This window comes from Cinclus cinclus, chromosome 6 (assembly GCF_963662255.1).
Source record: "Cinclus cinclus chromosome 6, bCinCin1.1, whole genome shotgun sequence".
Taxonomy (NCBI): Eukaryota; Metazoa; Chordata; class Aves; order Passeriformes; family Cinclidae; genus Cinclus; species Cinclus cinclus.
Window position 1 is genome coordinate 14,796,747 of NC_085051.1, and position 23,052 is coordinate 14,819,798.

General features: G+C 47.0%; 1 protein-coding gene across 1 annotated transcript; it reads left to right on the forward strand.

Annotated features, from left to right (window-relative positions):
- The first annotated feature begins 2,204 nt into the window (after positions 1–2,204).
- TMEM86A (transmembrane protein 86A) lies at positions 2,205–22,599 on the forward strand. Its single transcript, XM_062495494.1, has 3 exons — positions 2,205–2,274; positions 17,837–18,101; positions 22,172–22,599. Exons 1-3 carry the CDS (start codon positions 2,254–2,256, stop codon positions 22,597–22,599), a joined length of 714 nt encoding a protein of 237 aa, XP_062351478.1. The 5' UTR covers positions 2,205–2,253.
- Positions 22,600–23,052: the final 453 nt, after the last annotated feature.

The window sequence follows — 23,052 nt, forward strand, 5'->3', positions numbered from 1 at the left end:
AAACTGCATTAGAAAAAAAGAACTAATCTAATGCTGCATTCTTGCCAGTATCCTCTCACACTTTTGAAGCAGCAGAGACAATACCAAATGTAAACATGCCTCTGCCCATTGAACCAGCCTGGATCATCACAGAGAGGCTGGGATAAGCAGATGAATATTTGCTAAGGGCCAAGGAGCAGATTTTTTTTCTTTAAGATATTGAAAAGCCAAGACACAATCAAGGTCCCAGAAGGATTTTCAAAAGTGATTAGGGGCCCAAGTTCTGTGAGTCCGTTGCTGCCTCTGAAAATTCTGTATAGTAGCAAATGAACTGCATCATTGAACATCAAAATATCTCTGTGCTTGTGCTGTTTCTGCTAGGGACCTTGATTTCAGAAGGGCAAAGTCTTTATCATGAAAAGGTTAGAAATTTCTTTCCCTACTTTAGTTCACCTACCTTCCCCCAAAATGGGAAAGCTTATCCTCTTCTTGCTTAATAAAATTGTTACTGCCCTATGAACTATTTTAACTGAAATTGTAAGATCAGCACTCAATCCCTGGGGGCTGTGGCTACCCAGATCTTTGCTTTACAGAGAACAACTTACTTGCATTTGACTGAGGTTCACCTAGCATAGATTTCACTGCAATGCCTCTCTGATCTGCTATCACAGAACTGCAGGGTCTTTGTCTTTGAGCAGAAATCCCTCTTGGACTGGTAAATGACAAAGGTTGCAGTGTCCATCCTGGTGCCATCAGATGGTGGTGGGGCCAAACACTGCCCTATTTACACATCTCTACTGACAGGAATTGTGCTGTCCATGTGGAACCTCAGGACTGCTGTTCATACACATTTTGTCCTAAGAAATGTGATAGCAATCTATTGCATAAAGACTGCAAAACAATTGCAGATTTTTTTTTTTTTACTTCATAGAAGAAAGTGTTCCCTCAATGTGATAAATACTGAGTGTGACTTTTGCTCAGGCTGCAAATAGCAAATTACTTAATCATCAACTATTTAAGTACCTGTTTGTTTTGTCATGAAGTGAAGCTTGTGAGCAAGATCGTATTACACGTAAAGTGGCTTCTTGCATCCCTAAATATTAATCCTCAAGTAAAAACAAATTAAAGGTAGTCCCAGGGTCACTAGTAAGTCCAAGCTGATGCATCCCACTCTCTCATATGCCACACTAAATGTTCCTTGCCTTATCTTTTTGCCAACACCAACATTTTTGCGGCACCTGAATGACTTTGGCAGAAGGACGAGGATGGGGATGTAAAGTGGGAGAAATGCAGTCTTGGGAGGGCACAGGGGCCATTACCAGCCACTGGCAGCAAGAATAGGGCTGGAAAGTACACTCAGCCCTGCAAGGGAGAAGGTTTGCTAAGGACCTGTGGTCTTTAGATGGATATGATGGGAAGTGTTAAGGGGGCAATTGTAAAACGAGAGAAGCCCCTGGAAAGGAAAAAATTACGGAAACATGGGGGGGGGGGGGGGATGGAGACTCAAGGTGGAGGAGAAAGAGTGGAAGGCCGCAGGGGACTGTGCGAGAAATAGGGATGTAAAAGGAAGGGCAGGGGCAGGAGAAGCAGGCGGGAAGCCACAGGAAGGGAGGAGAGAGGCCGGGGCTGGTGTGTGCGGGCACAGGCACATGGGACCAGGTGCGTGGAGCGGGGAGTCAAGACGGGATGAGCCTGGCAGAGAGCGAGGGCAAAGGGCTGCGCTGCCTCTCGCCCAGTGCCTGGTACCGCCGGTGCCAGCGCCCCGAACCGCGGGAGCGAAGGACGCGGTCCCGCCCCGCGTGCCCGGCCAGGGGCTCCGCACCCGCGAGGCGCTGCCGGGCGGGAGCCCCCGGGGACCCCGCGGTGCTCCAGGGGCCGCCGCTGCCCTGGGACAGCGCTGGAGCGGAGCGGCCCCAGCGCTCGGCACGGCCCGGCCGCTGCCGGCCGCGAAGGGCGCTCGGCCAGGAGGCGGAGGCGCCGCTGGCGCCGCTGACGCCGCCGGGGCCGGGGCCGGGGCCGAGCGAGGAGCTCGCCCTCCCGACAGCGGGCCCGGGGCTGGTGCCGCCCGCTCCGATCGGCGCCGCCCGCCCGGGCGGGTCCGGGGCCGCCCCCTCCTTGTCCCCGCAGCGCATTCGCCGCGGGGGCCCCTCTCCAGTGACGTCAGCGCCGCCTAAAAAAGCGCCCCGGCAGGCAGGCAGGGCAGCGGGCTGGGCAGCGGCCGCAGCGGCGACAGCGAAAGCGGCGACAGCAGCAGCGCGCCCCGCCGCCGCCGACATGGTGTCCCCCGTCACCGTGGTGAGTGCGGGCCGCGGGCGGGCGGGGCGGCGGGGCCCGCGCCCCCTCCCACGGGCACTCGGCTCCCGGCCGGTGTCCCTGTCCCGGCCGGTGTCCCTGTCCCTGCCGGTGTCCCTCTCCCGGCCGGTGCCCTCCCACCCGCTCCCCGGGCGCTGTCCCCGCGCGCGGCGGGCGCTCCTTTCCTCCCGCGGCCACCCCCGTCCCCCGCGATGCTCGCTCACCCCGGCCTCCCCCGGCAGCTGTTGCTCCAGCGGTGCGCCTGCCCGGGAGGCTCTGCGCTGCGTCCTTCTCTTGTCATGTATGTTTTTAAAAGCATCTACGGCATATCTGCTCTACGTGCGCTGCATCTGCTCAGAGCGGCGCTGCTCCAGCTGCCCTGGGCTCGCATCGCGGCAGTGCCCGGCATCATCGTCCTGTCCTCGCTGCCTCTCCTGCCCTCGCAGGCACCTCTGCCTCGCGATCCGGAGGTGGCTTTGCTGTCCGGGTCCTGGTTTGGGCTGAGGCGTGTGTTGACCCCTTTGTGGGGCACACCTTTCCATAGGTTGGGTGACCTCTCGCTGAGACCTCGTCTCGTCTGCAAGTCAGTCTGGCACTTCCACCACCTAAAGACGTGAGACTGGGATTGGTGTCACCTGCCTGTCTCATGGGGAGTCACGATGCGTAATTAACGTAACCAGCAATAAGGTAGCAATTCGCTGCTGTCCTGTCAGTCGGCGATGTGTGCAGCAGAACTCTTGGGTTGATGGAACCAAGCTGGTAATTGGAGGAGCTGTGGCTTGTGCCAGCAGTACGAGGTGAACCCCTGCAGGTGAACAGGGGCTGTTCCAGTGCTGAAAGAACTGCCAGAACAGCAGAGAAGCCGCACTATTAAACATGCTGCTTTGCATGTTCCCCTTTCTAGAAAGTGAGGGATTTGTTGGAATACCCCAGCAAACTTAACACATGCTGTAAGGATAACTATTGGTGGGAAAATTTCCTGGTGCTTTGCTGCAGCACTGAACACCTACTGCTGATATCCTGGTTCCCTGTAGATCCATTCTCATCTTGTTTTGAAATGCTTTGGTTAAGGGCCAGGCTATTGCATACTCTCTGGCAGGTAGAAATCTTGTCCTGATCTTAACTCACAAAGCTGGCGTTCAGAACTTCTAAATTGCTTTGCCAGTTCTGTACAGCAGGCTGTATTGTCTGATAGTTTGGATGAATTTTCCCCCAGTTATTAACATGTACCTGGTAAGTTCATCAGGAGCCTGGGGATGACTTTTATCTCTAGAGACAGAGGGAAGTAGCTTGGAAATTATAACATTGTAGTGCCAAACTTTTTTTTTGTGTGTGTTTTTCCAAAATAATTAAAATGGTGTATCTTTGTGCTTCCATGTCATAAACTAAATTTGTCCCTCAGTAATGCTTTTGGTAATAGTTAATTGTGGGTGTATATCTTGGAAGTAAAATCTCATGTTGGGACAGTACTGGAATGGCTCAGAAACTGACAGGATTTGTTTCACAGCTTGCAGAAGGCAGTACTTGGCTGTTGTGATAGTTCATCAGGGTGGTCTTGCAGAGTGTTATTTCAACTGAGCTCTGAGGCAAATGACTAAAGCAGAGTATGTGTTGGGAAGGGCGTACAGAGATCAGACCAGAAGTGTTTAGGAAGGTAAGCTGGGGACGAAAATGAAAAAAACATTTTTCTCACTTGCGCTTTTGATGCATAACAAAACACATTTCTGCTCTGTCTGTATCTGTGACATGTGAACGCTTTACTTCTCTAAAGGCAACTAATGCAGGTATGAAGTTATGGGGGCTGGAGGGACGATAGGACCAGGAGCTGTGACCAGAGCTGCAGCTGTTTGCCATTGCTGTGGAGCTGGGAGGGAAGGGTGACTGATCCTCCACACAGCTTACAAAAAAAAAGAGTTGCAAACCTTCAGTGTTGTGAGGAGTGATTTTTTGCACATCTCCATCAGTGTCTGTCATGTTGCTGTTCCTCTGAAGGAGTGCACTGTGCTGGCTGTCCCATGGCCTGGGAAGGGTGGCTGCAGTCGGTGTTATGGCACCCTGTGCTGCCCAGGAGCATGGTGTGCCCCTTGCACAGCTGGGGGGGAAGAGCAGGATGGCTCTGCAGATGGTGGGCTCCCTCCAGCAAGTCTTGCTGAAGGGAAGGGCAGTGGCCATCAGTCTGGCTACAGCTGGAGGTTTGCCTTGGGGCCCAGCCCTTATCTCTGTACTACACTGCCTTTGCTGCATAGATAAATGGGGTCTTTGGAGCCAGCATGGATATCACTGCCATGACATGATGGGGAGATTCTCTGGAGGGGCAGCACCTGAGGCATAATCAAATTAGCTAGAGGAACTGATTTTTCTATATTGTATGTCCTCTCCCAGCACACTGCAGCATCAGCCTCAATGGGGAGAGCACCCAAAGAGCACATCTGAGGGTGACAGGATTTTCTGGCCCCTCTCAAAGTGATGGCCTTTGTACAGTACTGCAGCAGGTGGCCCTGGCTTCTTATACACAACCTGCTCTCCTGTGTCTCCCCCTCTTTCCTTCCTTAGGACACTCTTTTAAAAAGAGTCAAAACCCATGAGCTCCAAGTCTGCTGTACAACCGATAGCAGGAAGGAACCATGCAAGGAGGCATGGTCCAGCTGCCAGGTGTGCATCATTGCCTGGAGGCTTGGAATGTCTGCGCAGTGAACACAGAGAGACCACAGCACTGTGCAGATCTCGTCAAACTGTGGTCTCTGATGCTGCACAATCCATATGTGCTGAGGGGGGAGCATGCCCACAAATAAACAAGTCTGGTGCCAAAGTACCTTTTAACATACTGTGCCAGGTTCTCAGCTGGGATAAAGCTGTGGAGTCCTGCTGATGTCAGAGTCTAGACTTGCATGGTGCTGGGCTGTGGCAGGGAAGATGCATTTGTCTGCCATCCTGTTCCATCTGGTGAGTGATGTTCACTTTGGTTGGAAGTCACCTTGGAGGGAAGCTTTCACTGCTTACTCTGCTAGGCAAGCAGGAGCATCCTGCTTTGTTAATCTTGATGCTGCTCTGATTAAGAGCTGTTTTTTTTTTCTGCATAAAGCCATGTGGGCTGAGAGCCTAGAGCACAGTATTGATAAATAGTGTGTTTACTTCATGGATATGTGAGGTTTAATTCCATTTTCGTTCAGTCATCACTGGTCCCACCTTAATAAAAGAGCACTTGTTAGTGATTTTTGTCCAGCTCCCCCCACACCCAGCACTCGTTGTTTAAGCAGTTTTTAGTGTGAGCTTGTGGGAGATAGCTCTTGCCCTAAGGACCTTTCTACTCAGCAGGCACCATGACTGCAGGAGCCATAAGTGTGCAGGAGATGATCTGAGAGACATGCAGTCATTCTGACATTTACATAATGCTCCTTGTTCAAAGGGAACTTATTTTGTCCCTAAAGTTAGTACTGAACTTAGTGTAGGGCTTCACAGCACTTTGAGGAAAACAGGGCATGGGAAATACAGATTAATTGGCTGAGGGTAGATCTCTTTAGGGGAAATTATAGATGATATCAGGGTGTCTTTTAAAGCAAGATGAACTACGGGCTCTCATCCCTACAATATTCCCTTCACACTGACAAGTACTTGACCTAGCATAGCCATATATGTGGGTGACAGGTGAAACACTCTTTGGGATAGATTATTGCCCAGAATCCATATCTTAACAATCCCCATCCCTTCCCTTTTTTCCTCTGGTGTATTTGCATCTTTAAACGGAGATAGCTGGGTTGGGAAAGAATACGTGTTTTGACTGCACAAAGGAAGTGGAGCCCTCAGCCCCATCCCTTCTGGGTGCGAAGCAGCAGCACCCTCCTGAGAGCAGCCCTCGGGAAAGATGCAGGATGTCACCAAGATGGAATATAAAAGCGACTTGCAAAAACTGGGCAAAGTACCTGTAGGGTACAGCCTGGAAAGATATTCACCAGCAAGAAATATGGAATAGGGCTGGAGAACTTGATGGTTTGTATCTGAACAGGGGCCAAACCACATTGATCCAGATGTGCATGGAAACCTGATGTAAATCATGTTGCTTAGAGACTCTGCACTATGGGCAATTGTAGCAGTAGGTCTAAGCATAGTTTAAAAGGTTTATTATTAGAAAGGGTGCTCCATAATCCTCAAACTTTTGCTGGAAACAGGAAAACCAGATCACACTGGAACTATTTCAGCCTTTGCTTCTTAAAGAGAGGATGTATTGTTTTTGCATTAATGAATAAAATGTTAACAACCATCTAAGAAGTAACTCTTATGGTTAATTTTACTTTTATGGTTTAATTTTACTCTGTTTATATGCAACGTTTTTGCTTTCATTGTAATTTCCCCTATTACTTAAATGCATCATAAATTGGGATTTTATTATGCAGGAAGCTTGTAGACAGGCACATTCAGATAATGCATTGACAGTTATGGAAATATGCACTACTATAAAAACCAAGCCAATGCAAATGAATGATAGAAAATATTTCTAAACATCTGAGCTCACTGAAGAAAGAGAGAGAATCATCACCTTAGCAAAGCTTAGCTGGATCTTAGTAATGTCAGTCCCACCTTTTGGGAGAAGCCTAGAACTTTGGTCCTACTGAGCAAAAAGCTGTGCTGATTTATGCCAGCTAAAACCCAGGCATAGTGTTACATGCCACGATTTATTTTCTCAGACTGAACTTGCGCATTCTTGCTGTGACATTGACATTCTTTGCCGTAGCTGTTGCTAGGGGAGGGTGGGCTAGCGGAGCCTGCGAAATGTGGGCTTCTCTCCTGCTCTTCCCAGTGCTGTGGAGGGAGCATTAAGCAGGCAGTGCTGATCACTGCTGCAGGCAGTGCTGTGGATTAAAGGCTTCATTAACCCAAGTGTATCACTCTAGGCACACGCGTCTGTTGTTCAAAGTGTGCTTTGTGGGTCCAGTTCAGAAATCTGTCCTTACACGTAATTCCTCTGAAAGGACAGAGATGCATTTCTTCTGTTCTCTTTTCCTGTCCAAGTATCTCTATCCAAAATACACTGCGTGCGACAGAAGAGACAAAGTTATCTTCTCTGTGGGTAACTTCATAGTGCTGAGGAAATAATAACTCCAGTGAAATTAGACTCTTAGAAAAAGATGGCATCAGGAACCCATCTTCTGCTAGCATGTGGAAACTCTTGAACAGCAAAAATATTATTAGTTACATAATTCCCTTCCCTCCTGGAGGCCCAAGTGGTTAATATATCACCACTTAATTTTTCTACTGTCCTTCATGTCACACAATGCCCAGTATTGTCATTACAGTAGAGATGTAGGTTTTGCTTACTGCAACATACACAAAATGAGGGTGATGGTTATTACTTTTTCTAGGCCACTTGTGCCCTTCCTATATCCATTTCTTATGCTGCCATAATCTAAATAGCATTTCAGCTAATGACAGGTTTCTGTGTGACAAATATGTCAGTCTAGAGCATCCCTCCATATAATGCTGGATGTGAACAAGTATCCAGGTGACACAGCACAGAAAACTCTGTCTAGCAGTTTACACACCACCAGAGCTGAAAGGCAGTAGATGGGCTGGGCAAGAGCTTTCCTGAAAAATTCATGTGTGCTGGGCTGGGGAGGATTTCAGACACCAGCAGAGCCCAGGGGCTCACACCGCAGCCTCTGACTCAAGAGTTGCACAGATGCAGTTTCGTTCTGAATAAATGCAACCTGTGTTTCTTCTTGCATTAAGTCAGTGTTGCAAGGCTGACTCTTGTATTGCAAATCTGTCTGTTAGTGAGGATGGTGGCTCTTTTGATTCACCTTGCTGCAATCCTATGGAAATGGCTTGTTTCTACCAGCAGGCTAGTCTTCTCCCAAAACCTAATTCCTGCAGATTACTGCAAGACATGTTCTTGCCAAAACTGAGAAAAGATGAGACAGCCCTTGTTGCTGAATTGGCCTTGAGACTTTGGTCAAGCTTGAATGAATGGTAAAGTTTCATGTTTTGCTTCTCATCAGATACCAGCTTTGGAGGCAGATATGGCATCAGGTGGCATCAGGCATTAAATTTCCTATTATGTATCAAAATGAGTGCCTTTCTGCTGGTCTCAAGTAGCTTCTGATTGAATCATTGCTTGAGACTGAGGGAAGTTTGACCTTAAGCCAGCTGCCTCAATTTTCAGCACATTCTAGGCACACCAGGCAGATCCTCAGATTTACATGTCTCCCATGGCTTCAGCAGAACTGGGCTGAGGCCATGATTTGGCCACTGTATCTCAATTTGCCTATGTCTTTGATTTTTTTTAGGGTATGGATAGCAGTGCTGACTTATGTTCCATTGCAGGAGGAACTAAACAAGTTTTGTGGCTTTTCCCTGCAACCCTGATATAAAAGGAGTGTGATGACAAGGTTATCACTTAATTGACGTTTTAATTGAATTTTCCACTTTGCTTGGTTGCATCTCTGGATTTGTACCCTCAATATAAAGGGCATAATCCTGGTAAGCAGCTGCACACTCATTTATGAATGTGGTCTGCATTCATTTATGCAGCCTGATTACAGCAGGGGTTTTGCAAGTAAAAGCCTTGGTGTATCAGTGTGAGTCCTGGAAATGTGTGGGTTAGTGTTTGTGCAGGTTAGTGTTTGCACCTGCCCACTCCACATCTGTTGAGACTGGCTGGGAAGATCCAGTTTGACTTCAGGTAAATTGTGCCTGATACTGACCTATCCAGGTCACAGCATCTTGACACAAGAATAGATTTTGGAAATAAAATCTGTGGCTCTGCTGTCATCCTTTGACCTTAGCACCCTCCTGTCTCTTAAGCATATTGATCCCATGATAACATGAGGGGGGCTGCTGCTGTTTTGTAAGCTATCAGAGCAGTATCTCTCTAAATACACATCTTTATTGGGATTCATTGCTATTTTTCCTTTCTGATTTTCTTCAATATCAGTATTTCACAAGCTTTCAATTTGCAGGACATGATACACCAGGTAAAGCATTTACTTCAGCTTCCTAATAGGCGTAAGACAAGCTGAGCAGTCCCTGCTGGACTTCCCAGCATAGCCCTATTTGCCTTTGCTGGTATTGCAGCCCCTTGTGAGGATTCATACAGCAGAAGTCTCTTGTGCAGAGCCACCAGTTTTCCCAGGCACTGGAAGCCGCTTTCCTCTCTTGTTTCAGCTCTTCCTTCCTGTTCCTTTTGCAAAAGCCTCACCTCTGCCAAGTGTGAACCAGTCTGTTGTGTGAGCCAGAAAGGTGAGCTGCAGAAGTGCCTTTTGAATGCCTGAGGCGGTTTCACCCTTGGCATGTCTTTTTGGCAATGACTGGTAGGGCTGGTACAGCCTGTCGTGTGCCACCTGCCTTCTGGGCTGCACTACTGGATCCTTATCTGTTCTTGCAAAGGGCTGTGACAGCACCAGTGCCTGCAGTACCCTTCATTTAGACCCACATTATTCCCCACAGGTTGTATGTAAAATGACATTTCTCTGCTGAAGAGGTTGCTTCTGGATGGAAGGGGCTCCCTTCTCTCACAAATACCAATCTATGGTGGCAAAGCAGCATGGGGCAGGGTAGAGCTTTGCCAAGTGCCCATTTCCCTGAGTTCACATTCTTCCATGCAACCTCTCTGCCACAGTGAAATGATGGAGTGGCTGGAGCCCTCCAACAAACACAAAAATGTTGCAGTGGGTTGTGGGGTGCAAATAATGATGGAGATGGAAGAGTGCAAGCAGAAGATGGATTTCAGTCCTGGGAACAAAGCACTCCATGCAGATCCCTCTCTGCTATTACCTGGAGATTCAGCCTGCCCTTGTTGCTGACAAGGAAAGAACTGACAGCTCTCCCTGGGGTATTTTATTTTGGGTCTCCACCAGAGACTGGAGAGAGGCTTCAGTTTTGCCACACTTCAGTTTTGCCGCCCAGCTCTGCAGGCAGATGTCAGTGGGTGGCACTTGTCGGTAGCAATGGACCTTGCAAGGGGGTGCTGCTTTTCTTCTGTGGCTCTGTGCTTTGCAGCTTGCACATTGGGCTTACCTAAAACTGCTTCTTCCTGGGTAACAGAAATCTGCACTCCCTTTCACAGAAAAGTGCGATACATATAATGATTAACCTCCTGAGAACAAGTGCGTGTAGTCTAGAAGCCTTCCCCAGGATAGGGGAAGTAAGCAGCAGAAATTTTTTACTTGGATTCTAGTGTCACAGGCCAAATAATTGCCCCTTCCCATCCTGAGAGGAATTGCCTGGGACAGGTACCAACTGTGCATTTCAGGGTGCTGGCTACCTAGCTCCTGAAATTCCCTGTGGCTTCACAACCTCCTCCTGATGTCCAGGGTAGCAGTAGGGATATGGCCCCAGCTGACCTCACTCAAGACGAAGGGTGTGTGCCCTTCCTGTGGCAGCACTGCAGCTCTGATGAGCAAAATGAAAAGACAAACCCATTGTTGTTCAGGTTTTTAAGCATCTGCAAGGGGTTCTTTTGTGAGTCTTACAGTGAAGGAAGTATTTGGAGGGGTTGCTTTCTGCTACACAGAAAGGAAGAACCGGAATCCCAGGAGGGAAAAGCAGTCTTTGCTCTGAGATAAGATGCTTTCAGGCAAATACTATATTTTTACTTTCATTTCTGAGAGCCATTGAACTACCCTGAAAGCACTAGTCTGTGACAGCCCCTGCAGGCCTAAAGAGGCTTTTGAATTCTTGACTAGTTTAATATTGTTAGTGCTTGGCAGTGGCGCATTATTGACCTTACTCTCCAAAACTGCTGACAGCTATAGCATTGCTATAGATATGGAGTCAATCATTACTACCGCAGGTTAAGAAGATGTTTTTAAAATAGCCCTGCTTGTGGTCCTGTCTTGCAGTCTGGTAGGCAGGGCAGATGATTGATAATTGAAAAAAGAAAAACCACTGCCCAAAAACACCCTAGCAAAAATAGGTACTACCAGGCTGAGTCTTCGGCATGAAATGTATTTGTCTGTATTTTTTAATGAATTAACATCTGTTAAAGAAAGGCTTTGCCTTGAAGGCTTCCCTGCAGTCCCAGAAAGCCAAGGGCAGGTACCCCAGTGGCTTAGAAAGGTGTTGGTGGGTGTAGCAGTACGGGGCCTGATCACAGTAGGTCCTGGGTAGTGCAGGGAGGTCCCAGAGACACTATTGTGTAGCTCATTAGCCGAGCTAACAGGATTTCGTCTTCTGTTTGGTATAGGAGATCACTTTTATGGATACTGTAACTTCCTTAACTGCTGGAGGGAACACCCTGCTCCAGTGTCCGAAGATAGCTCGGAGCAATGCCGCGGTTTAAAAGGCAAGGAGTGGGCTCCCCTTGTAATATGTGGCACAAGCAGTGCCCTGATGCAGTGGAAAGATTTCCTCGGCTCCAGAACCTCCTCCATCTACTTTAGGCTCCTAAAGGACTCACATTTCTAGAGTCTCCTACAAGGAGTTCGTTTGAGGGCGAGACTCCAGTTTCCCGTGCGTGACTTTTTTACATACTGGGTGTCTGCAGATGCATGTTTTCTGTCTCCTGGGTGTAGCAGCAGAGAGCTGTGATGTCCAGGAGCTCCCAGGTGACAGTGGCTGCTAAGCCAGCCTGGCCCGGTCAGCAGCTCTGTGAGAGCCCTCAGTGTGACTGCTCAGCACCTTCTTCCTCAAGCACCTGACAAAAAGATGGGGTCACTGTTTTACCCACACTGCAAAAGTGGTGTCTGCAATCTTGTGTCACTGCCACTGCCCCAGCACAAGTGGTGAACGAGTGCTCCCCAGCTCTCCTGGCACAAACCAGCCCGTTTTTGACACTCAGCTGGGTTGCCACACCGTGCCCTGCGGTGCCTGGGCATGCAGCCTCGCTGCGGGGGCCCCAGCTGCCATTCCACCTGGGAGAGGCTGGCACAGGCAAACTTTCATTGTCCTGCTGCCAGGCATCTGCAGGGAACCTCGTGCTGCAAATTTCCTCCCTTCTCTCTGCATCTGAGGGGAAGTCGCTCATCTGGAAGCAGCCTCGGTGCTGACAGGTTTTCATCCCCTCCGTGGTTAATCTGGAGTTCTGTTGAGTGTTAATGTGACTGCAAGTTGGGGAGCATTTTGACTTGGTGCTGAAAATAAGTTTTGTTGTGGTTCTTTTTCCTGCTGGAGCAGCCCAGCCATGCACAGGGGGCCCTTGTTAGATGCCAGCTTGATTGATCCTCACCCACTGCCTGCTCATCTGTGCCTCCATCAAAGGGTGACTTTTCTGGTGCCAAGAATTTTTGCAGCAATATCGCTGCGTTCACCACCCAAGAGCTGTGAAGGCCCCTGCCAATTTTTAAATTGTATTTTTCTGGCAAATAGCCATAGCTTGGTCTTAAGAAAAAGAAGTTAAGTATTTCTAGCTCCCAACCCTGTTTTAGTCTGTTGTGGAGCAAAGCTTGGAAGTACAGTTGGACCTTACTTTGCTTAACTGAGGTGGGGAAGAGAGTAACCCAGACTGCTGAAGTAGAGGGAGGAATGATGGAAGCCAACAAACCTGCTCTATTTTGCAGGAGTTTAAGAGACCGTGGAGTGGAAGAGCTGCCTTGGATATTCACGTGTCTGAGCTGGGAGGATGGTCTTTTTGCAGGCTGGAAGTGTTCAGGCAGAGTCCTGTTACTTTTGGCTTGTGCTGGACAGCAGAGGCTCCTGTCAGACAAATCCATGTTTGTTTGATCCCCTTGCAAACAGGTCTGACTGAACAGCTGGGCATGAGCTGAGTTGCACTGCATTACCCTTGCGGGAGAAACAGAGGCCCTGAGTTATGCTGGGGAGTGCCAGAAGCTGCAATAAAGACCTGGCAAAACTCATTGCATGGCTTAAGCATGATGAAGCCAGGATTACCAGCATGTGAATTCTCCCACATGCGAAACATGTACCATCTTCTGCGTGATTTATTTGCTATTTTACAAATCCATCTTAGTTGCAGCCTCTAGTCTTGTCTCCACTTGAGGGGAGGAGGGTTTATCTATCACCCTGAATTTCCTGCAGCATGTGGAGCCTGTTCAGGAGCCATCTGCCTTGGATGCTTGGCCCTTGGCATCTCCAACACAAACATAAACCCTCCTATTAATTGCAAAAATATGTTGCACCAACACAGTATTTCAGGCAGGTTGACTGGCTGGTTCAGTAACTCTTCACCACCCTCCATAACAAGCACTTATTTTCAGAATTTTATTTAGGGGCAACTTGGGACAGTACCTTCCTTGACAAATGGCAGTAGGCAATTGGTTGTCCCCCAGGAGGATGTTTGTTCCTGTTGGAGAGCCTTGCAGAGAGACACATATTCTGGACAATGAGAAACAAGGGCCGTGGGCTTGCAGTGGCAGAAAACATGGCAACAAAGCCAAATAAATATTTATTGGCACACAGCTGGGAGTGAGAGCTATTGTCACAGTAGGGCAGAACCAAGGCAGGATCCACAGTGCTGGATGCCAAAAGCCAGGAGGAGCAGCTCAGACACAAAATGGTACAAGGCTGATGGGAGAGCTGGGTGGAGGACAGCAGCCCGACATTTTTTGGCCAGTGCACACAGTTGTGCTCATGTGTTGCTTGATGGAATAGCTGGGGTATTATTTTTACAGCACTTTTCCTGGAAAGCAGCACTTTGCAGCCCAGTGGGTGCAAGTCATATACCCACAGCAGGTTTGGCACTCAGCTGGTGTCTGTATACTCATATTCATTGCAGGATGATTTAGGGGGCTTTGCAGAGGAGAAGAGCATTAGTTGATACTCCACATTGTTTCCCGGGACCAGTGCAAGGCTTAGGAACAGTGAACTCTGTCCCACTTTAGCATTTCAATGCAACAAGCTTCTGATGTTCTTCTACACCTCAGGAGGAAGATGTCTCCCTCCCTGTGGGGGCTGGATTTGCTTTCCCACTTGTCATATAAATACCGACAATTGGCTCCAAAATTTCAAAGAAAATCAGGGAGAAAGTCTTATGAGTGTAGCTGGTCCTCTGTGGATGGGGTTTATTCTGGAGCAGAGGAGCCAGGTGTAAATTTTTTGGTTTGGTTATATGCCTGCAGCAATCAGAACAGGCCATGTACAGCAGTATCTCAAACTGGAGCAGAATGAACACAGACAAAACAAGAAGGGATCCTATAAACCTATGAGCACCTGGGGAGGTGGATATCCAAGCCCCAAGCTTCCAGAGAGCTGAATGTGCTGGTACCATGTTCTGTTTGAAGATCACAGTCACAGAATGGTTGAGATTGGAAGGGACCTGTGGAGATTATCTGTCACAAACTCTCGTGGTGAAAGCCAAGACACAACTTCCTCCTAGTCTGCCCGAGTCTTGGAGGGTTTCATTTGGTTTGGTTGGATACAGGTAATTTAATAAATAATACTTCTGTAATTCTACAAATACAGAGATAGTGGCTTAGAGTTTAAACTAATTTTTAAAGACTCTAAGTAACTTAGTAGCCATAGCAGTTGAGAAAAAGCCCTAAATTATTCTCAGTTTAAAAAGTCAAACCTTGGAAATACTGTCTTGTTTTTGCATTCTAGAAATTTTCGGCACTGCATTTCAGCACAGAGTAAATTAGAAGGGGAAAATATTTGGGAAGAAAAATGGAATAGAATTTGTAACAAAATGGCAGAACCCAGCTTAAAGCCAATCACACAGATTAGTAAAAAGGATCTTGTCATCTCCATGAAGTGCTTCCTTTTCCAGCCCCATGATGCAGTCCCAACTCAACATTCTGTCTCTGAGACACAGGGACAAAGGAGATGGGTGCTTTAATCCAATTTATCCAGGCAGACAAGAAATAATGTTCCCCTTCCCTGTGGTACAGCAAGTCCCATCATGGATTAAATGCTTGGCTTTCCTCAAGCCACAGCTTCCAGTCATGTTGGTACATGGTTTTCCAATACCAGTCTTGACTTGTCCTTCAGGTGGCAAATTGCCTCATCCCCTCTTTCCAAGCCTCAGCCACATGACCAAACAGAGGATAATCCCCAGCCTCACCCTCTGGTTGCCTCAGTTTTTCTTGGAGGACTTTTCCAAAGTATTTCCACTGCCACTCATGGGGCCCTCATCTTGGTCAGAGCCATAAAAGGGCTCCAGTGAGCTGCAGCATTCATTGATGAGCAAAGGCATGGTTGGAAATAACTCATCTGTAGTAGACTTGGAGAAATAGTGTTAAGAAATAAGGTGTCAGTGATGAGAAGCCTGTAGCCTTTCTAAAAGTATGAGATCATTCTTACATGAGAGTGCTGTAGCTCTTATGCATGAAAAATTCCTCAATTATTATTAGGATGGAAATAATACAAATCATTATTCTAAAATAAAGCTGTCTGGGCTTGCAAAATTCACATTCAGATAGTGAGAAAAGGTAATTCTAAGCTTAGCAAGCAAACATAATCGTTCTGCACAGGTTTGTATCTTAGCTTCAGTAAGGCAAGGTTTCTGGGGAAATGACAAGTGTAATTAAAACCTGTCTCATCATGTGTGCACACAGGGGAGGGCAAGCTGTGATGATAATTGTAACTGCTCCTAGCAGGTGTTTTTCTGTTAATATGAGGTGTTAAATAAAACCTACCATGTTTACTAACCCAAATACTCTCCTGTATGCTTCTATGCACCCTTTCCCCTACAATACTTCATAGTTCCCAGGAAACTCCGGTACTGTGAGGAGACTACATTTTTTTCATGACTTTTATTTTAAGTTCATTTGCTATTTGCTGCCAGAATTTTCCCAGGGAATGCAGACAAGGAGTGGTAAATGGTGATTAATTTAGACAGCCTAAGTAGAGGACTCACGACTGCTCCTCATGTAATACAAGAAAGGTAATGGCTTGCTGATGTCCTTTTGTTAGGGAATTGTGTAGCCTGGTTGTTTAATGGAGTGTTTAAAAACTGTGTTCGAAATAGCCTATGAATAATGTATATTGAAATACATTATTGCCAAGAAACTGCTGATATGCTGGGGAAATTTCCATCAGATGCAAGAAAAATTTTGAAGGCACTTTCTTCTTGGGATGCCCTTTATTTATAGCCTCACTGCTTCAGAGATTGCATTCCTTTTTTAGATACTGGATGAGAAGATGCCCTCCTCTGCCTCTGTCTTCCAACTCCACCTGACTCCATTTGCTTGTGCCCGTAAAAGCTCCGGAATTTTTATGAGATTAGGTTTTATCACCTGAGCACTGTAAGCATGGAATATTTCCTGTGCAATCTTCACCTGTTCTAAGTATCTGCACCAAGGCACCCTGCATCAAAGAAAGGTGGACACTGGTCATGACAATGTCCCATGATTCAAGAAGCAGAAAAAGGGTCAAGTTATTTGGGGAAAAAAGACCAAAAACAAGACAATTTGGACTTCACAGTGTGAAATCAGTTTGGATGTCTCTAAATTTTCCCCCATGTCCTCCTCCAGTGCAGGAGGCCTCTGTATGCTTTGGCCATGAGTAGTGGGAAGTCACTGTGATATGTAGCAAATAAATCTTGCTTGTCCAAAGAAATGAGAAGACTGAGGGTGAATCCCTGCTTGCAGGGGAGTTCTGGGGGTTGCACTGCCTTAGGTGGAAGAGGAACATGCCTCCTATAAGCTCTAAGACATAGCTCAGGCAGGCATGGAAGCAGTTAATCTTTTCCTTTGCTCCTTGTTTTGGCCCTCAGATCTTCTCCAGGAGAAAATAAAATCATAGCTTTGTTTCTTAAGTGGAGTTTTCCCCACCTGCACTGAAATGCAGAAATGTGCCAGGAGGGCAGGTGAACACAGTATTTATCACTGTACAGAGTGGTCTCAGCTAAGTGTTTGTCAAGAGCAGACCCAGCTTGTGGAGCCCGTAGCTCTGTGCCCTGCCCCTGCTGTGGTTTTATTATGAGTAGCAAAGTGCTTGTGCTGCATTTTTTTGTCTGTATTTACAGAGCCCTCAGTCAAAACATTTCCTGCAGCATGAGTACTGTACTATTAGTGTAATGCTAGAACAAAGCCACATGAGATTGATGTTGGTATTAGTCAGCCAAGGAAGTGACATCCTCACCTGGGAGGTTGATGTGTTGGGTTTTGATGCTCTTCATGCCAACAGCATACTCCAGGCATGAGGCTACAGGGAAAGAATGGGTTAGGAGAGAGGTTGTATCCTCAGGGTGATCTGCACTGGCTAAGCAAGAGGATTTGTGAAAATGGGAGAGAAGATTTGTGTTTTTATTGGCTTGTTTGCTGCTGGGATATATCTGGGCACACAGTATTTACACAGCTCCTGGAAAGGTGTATAAAAGGGGTTAGCCTAAACATAACATAGGTGACAAGGAACACCAGAGGAGTTTGACTAATGGCCTAAATATTTTCAGTGGAACAAATAAAGAAAAAAGATTCTAAAACCTCCTCCAAATCCACCACCCAAAGACCATCCTGTCAACTGAGAAGTGTTTTCAGCAGAGAGGGTCACAAAGGTCTAGGCAGAGGATTGTGGACAAGTTCAACCAGCATTTCTTGGGGTAGGAGCACTGCCGGCTGACAGTATATGGAAGAGTAAACTTGCAAAGGGAAGGAGCCAGTTCTGTTATGAATTTTATTCCACTGATTCTTCTGATGATCCTATTAATTTCTCATTTTTAAATGTTTGTTTTCTTTAGGTGAAGAGTGAAGGCCCCAAACTGGTCCCCTTCTTTAAAGCCACTTGTGTCTATTTTGTCCTCTGGCTGCCAACTTCCAGCCCATCCTGGTTCAGTGCCCTCATTAAATGTCTGCCCATCTTTTGCCTGTGGGTTTTCCTCCTGGCTCATGGGATTAACTTCCTAGTGTCACACCGGAGTGCCAGCCGCATCCTAGCGGGACTCATATTCTCAGCAGTGGGGGACGCCTTTCTCATCTGGCAGGAGCAGGGCTACTTCATTCATGGTGAGTACAGTGGCAGTCCTAAAGGGATGCCACAATGCCCAGCTGTTACCTTCTTTATTTAGTAATGAGTTGCTGGGTCACATGTTTTGTTTATTCATGTATAGCTTAAGCCCCGGGCACTGGGAAGCACTCATCCCTTGACTAAAATCCATCATGGTTTGAGGAATCACATAATGGACGAGTCTTTCTCTTGAGCTTCTTGAGGTAATTGGGTCAGTTTAGGTTTCCTGGGATGTGTCACAGCATCTGGGATGGCTGGAGTTGAGAAGGTGGCATGCCAGAATCCCTGGGGAAGAGGAAATGCTCATGGCACTCATCAGTCCCATGAAGCTATGGGAAGTACTTACCTCCTATCTCTCTGCAGGGAAATCTGTCAGCCCTTTGCTGTGAGGACTGGGGATGGAACATATTTTGCAAAGGTCCTTGGTGAACAGGTGGAGACATTTATGTTTTGATAGACAAGCCCATATCCTGGGGGAGGCATTAAGTGGATGATAGAAACCAAAGCAGCAGCAATCTTGTCCTACTTGAAGGTTCATCAGTGTGAATCATGCAGCCTGTTGTACAAGACATGTCTGTTTTGCAAAACATTTAAGTGATGGTCAGTCAAGGACAAACCTTTCTGCAATGGTCTGTCTTCTCTACAGAAAGATCCACAGAGCAAAATGAGCTTGGTTTGTTTTGCTAGTTTGCAGACTGGAACATAATGATTCAGATTAGTCGTTTAAAGCCACATTGAACCTGCCTGCAGCAACTCTCTCCCTGGCCTTGGACTGTCACAAGAAATCAGCAGCAGTTGAGTCCTTCACTGAACTGACTGGTGGGGTTTCTGAAGTTAATTTAACCAGCACAGGCATCATACAGAGCACCCACCACTAACTGGCTGCTGTGACTGTCCTACTGGAAAATGTGATGAGATGAGGGAACTTTTCCTGACTTGTGCTGTTGTCAGCTCTGAAAGTCAAAGGCTTATTTTTTCCTCTCTCTCATGAGGTTAGTATTTAGTTTTATTCTGGTATTCCCACAAGCTCTTTCTTTACGAGAAGGAAGTGTGTGCAGTGCCAGATATGAAAGGCCAAATGCTCTGAATCTTGTTTTAATAATGCTTCCCAAGGGCTTATCCCCATTAAAAGTTCATATAAAAATGTTTACTGATTTTGGTGGGGTTTGGATTAGGCCCTGAGGATTGGATCTGTCTGGCTTGGGCATGTTGCTGAGGAGCTCCAGCTTTCTTGAGATGCCATCCCTTCTGTGTTGAGTGCTGATATTCCCACCCATGGGTCTACTCCCAACAGGAGTACCTGGCTCAGCCACCTCAGCCCAACTTTTTTGCTTTTGCCTCCTGGAGTTGCTTCTTGAGCTATGGCTTTGGAAACACTCAAGGCCCAATTCCCCCCTTGATCATTTTTGTGCATGGACTGTTCCATGCTTCTCCATTCCCGTGTAACTGGTATATCTCTGAGTTTCCTCTCCATGTTAGTGCTATAGAGGAAGGTTAGTCACAGCAAGTCAGTATCTGGTTGATGTGCTTTAATCTGTAAATGAGTCTGGTTTTCAACCCTAGTCTCACAACTGAAAAGTTCTGCTTTGTGGGTTTAGGCACATTTTTTTTCTTCTTAAGGAGAAGAAAAGCTGTGCTGGAGCATTTTGAAAATCTCAGCCCACTGAGCTGAGTTGAATGAGTAAATCTGGGAGCTGACTCCCTTGTTTGTGACCAGCCTCACCACATATCACAAAACTACCTTCTGTCGGGAAGTGTTAATATTTACATTTCAGATAGAAGCAGATAAAGCACACTGCTCCACTTCATCCTTCACTTTGCCTGAAGAATGTATTTTCTATTATTTAAAACGAATCAGGTTGCTGATGCTGACAGCTGACAATATTTTTGACGTCATCAGTTGTGGGAATTAGAAGTTTCAGGAGAGAAGAGGAAATACTGGATAAAAATCTACATTCTGTTGAATTTCTGCAGTTTTTGGACTAAAAAGGGTTGGAAACTGGGCTCATTTGAAAAGCTTTGGAGACAACGAGTTTATAAAAGGACATTTGTTCTTTACTTCATAGGGAAGTGAGAGCCTGGGAACCTACTCCTGGCACGCTTTGCTTTTTTTTTTCATTTTTGCTGTTTCAGTCTGCTAATAACACGTTATTTTCTGTGTACTGTCTTACTGCATGTAGAAGATACTTTACAGTGTTAATATTCACCTCCTTTGATAGCAGGCACTTAGAAACAATTTATGTATTTGTTGATGAAGACAGGGACTAGCAAAAAGGCCTTATTACCAGCCTGAGGAAACCCAGAGGAAGGAAGTGGGAGAAAAGGGCTGATCTCCCTGATGTGGTTGAGAAGACCAAGCTATAGGCTGAGAAATTCAAGAGAAATGCATCCCCTTCCCTGTGCAACCATTACAGTTTTCCCCAGTTCCTGGCTTGATTTGTGGGTGTTGAATGAGTAAACCTGGGAGCTGACTCTTGTGACCAGCCTCACCATGTATCACAAAACTCCTCCTGCTCTTTGCCTGCTGCATCCTCTCCTCCTCCTCCTCCTCCCCCCCTATTGCAGAATTCTTCATATAATGCCACCTAAGAAAAAAAAACATTCCTCACTACTAGTGCGACGTATCCTTCTTCTCCATGCCACTTCCCTGAGCTCTAACCTTTTCTGCACTATAACCCTATAAAAAGCTCTTGTCCTAAATCCCTTCTCAATTTCTTCAGTGTTCTGTCCATGAGGTGCAATAGCTCTGTGAAACATCAGCTTCTCATTGTCCTCTTTTGTGCTTCTCTTCTTTCCCCTTCATGCTGTCCATTTTCTCTAGCCTCACCCTGCAAAACAAATCCCACCAGCTCCCTCCCTCCTGTGGATTTCTTTCTCATCACACCATAGCTGAGCTCTCAGTGGGTGTCTGATCTGGTCCCCCCCAAAGGTAGGGAGACACTTCCACTTCCTTGAGCTGCCTCAGTACAAGAGTAGTAGAATGAAGCAACATCTTCCAGCTGCAGGTTTTTGTGACTGCCCTTTAAACCAGGGCATCACGTGTTAAATGTTAATGAGTGTCCTGCTTCCCAGATACTTGTCTCCATTTCATGCTGTAGAGTTGCACAAAAACTTCCAGCTCCTCTAATAATCCTGCCAGGATAAAGCTGGAGACGCTGCAGCTACACCAGAAGACCCAAGGAGCTGGGCTCTGTTTGTGGCCCATTATCTTCAGTTGTCATGACAGCTTGGAGGCAGCAGCTGTACCAAGACATTGGGACATGTTTTTGTCAAATGGATTAGTGGCAAGTGAATAACATGTGGGCAGCACCTTCCAACACCCACATCTGGTATTTCTCAGGGGTGTTGCACTTCAAAGGGAAGCTGGTATTTTATTTTCCCTGACTGATTCCTGGTAAGGTTCATCTGAATCCTGCAAACAGCCATAAAATTGTTGGCAGATCACATTGGTGCAGTCCCATATGAAATATGCCAGCTGCTGCTTTCCAGCTTAGGTTTCTCCCAGCTATGGGCAGAGACGGAGAAGCAGCCAGATTTAGTCCTCAAGTGCCTTTGGGTTTGTGGCTAAATATGGGGAGGCTTTGTGTCAGGGTTCAGAGGGATTAGTGTCTTTTGTCACGTTTTGTTCCTACACTGTGGTTCCAGTCTTGCTGTTCCACATGTGACCTATGAGCAAAACACTGTGAATAGTTAGAGGGGGTGATCTTTGGTCTGTCTTCCTCCCAACCTTCCATCCAAAGCAGGGGAAGAGGAACTACCTGAAAAACAAAATCAATTCCTTCTCCATCAGCTTCCATCAGTTTCACTCAGCTTATCAGCAGAAAGGCTTTTGTCACAGCAGAGCTGTACTTGGCTGCAGCTGTAATTGTGCTGGGGCTTTTTTTCTAGGCTGGGGGCTTGGTACTATTTGCCATGTACAGATTTTTGTAATAAAATTGTCCCAAATGGTCAGTATGGTTATCACTGGTAGTGTTACTGGTAGGTAACACTGCAAGGAATGTTTTCTTCTGCTACTGACTGCCAGTCACTGATGAAAGGTCACACTTTCTATGTCAATGCCTCTCTCCAGGTCTGCTGATGTTCGCCATCACACACATCCTGTACTCTTCAGCCTTTGGCATGAAGCCTTTGGACCTCAAAGCTGGCTTGCTGATGGGCGTTGTTTCCAGCTCCTGCTATGCCTTCCTGTACTCCTACCTCTCGGGTCCCTTCACCTACCTGGTGGCCGTCTACATCGCCCTGATCGGCTTCATGGGCTGGCGGGCGGTGGCGGGCGTGCAGCTGTGCAACGACCTGTGGACGTGGACCAAGCTGTCGGCCTGCGTGGGCGCCATGCTCTTCATGGTGTCAGACCTCACCATCGCGCTCAACAAGTTCTGCTTCCCCGTGCCCTACTCGCGCTTCATCATCATGGCCACCTACTATGCTGCCCAAATGCTGATTGCGCTCTCGGCCGTGGAGACCAGAGATGAAGAGGACTTCAGGAAGAGGAGCTAGGTGGAGTGCCAATAGTCTGTGAACACATGAGTTATATCTCAGGTGCTGTAGCTGCATTCACCCCTGAGAGAGATCTCCATTTCTCTAGGCACACCGGTGATGTTGATTTTGCTTCTTCGAAGCATTACCTTTGGGAATTACTTTTTTTTTTCATTGGCTTTCTCTGAGTACAGCTTACTTCAGTGTGGAGTCCACATCAGAAAGCTTAGACTGTCCCTGCAGTAGTTACTCATTCAACCTTTCCTCCCTGGAAGTGCTGTACTACTGCATTTTACTTGTTAGTCTTGAAACTGAAGCTGAATGTCTGGGAAGAGGAGGGCTGGTGGAAAGGAGGTTTGGCTGTGCACCGTGCTAAACGGTTTGCTCTTGGCTGTAGGCACACAGGCACAGGTCTCTGCTAAAGCCATAGGTAAAAGTTAATGTAAGTGATGTTTGTCTCTTTTTGTGCATTAC

Bases quoted from the DNA above. Each gene is read 5' to 3' on its own strand.
- TMEM86A (XM_062495494.1), top strand. From the start codon at position 2,254: ATGGTGTCCCCCGTCACCGTG. The intron at 2,275-17,836 runs GTGAGTGCGGGC...TGTTTTCTTTAG, and splicing joins TGGTGTCCCCCGTCACCGTG to GTGAAGAGTGAAGGCCCCAA. The intron at 18,102-22,171 runs GTGAGTACAGTG...GCCTCTCTCCAG, and splicing joins GCAGGGCTACTTCATTCATG to GTCTGCTGATGTTCGCCATC.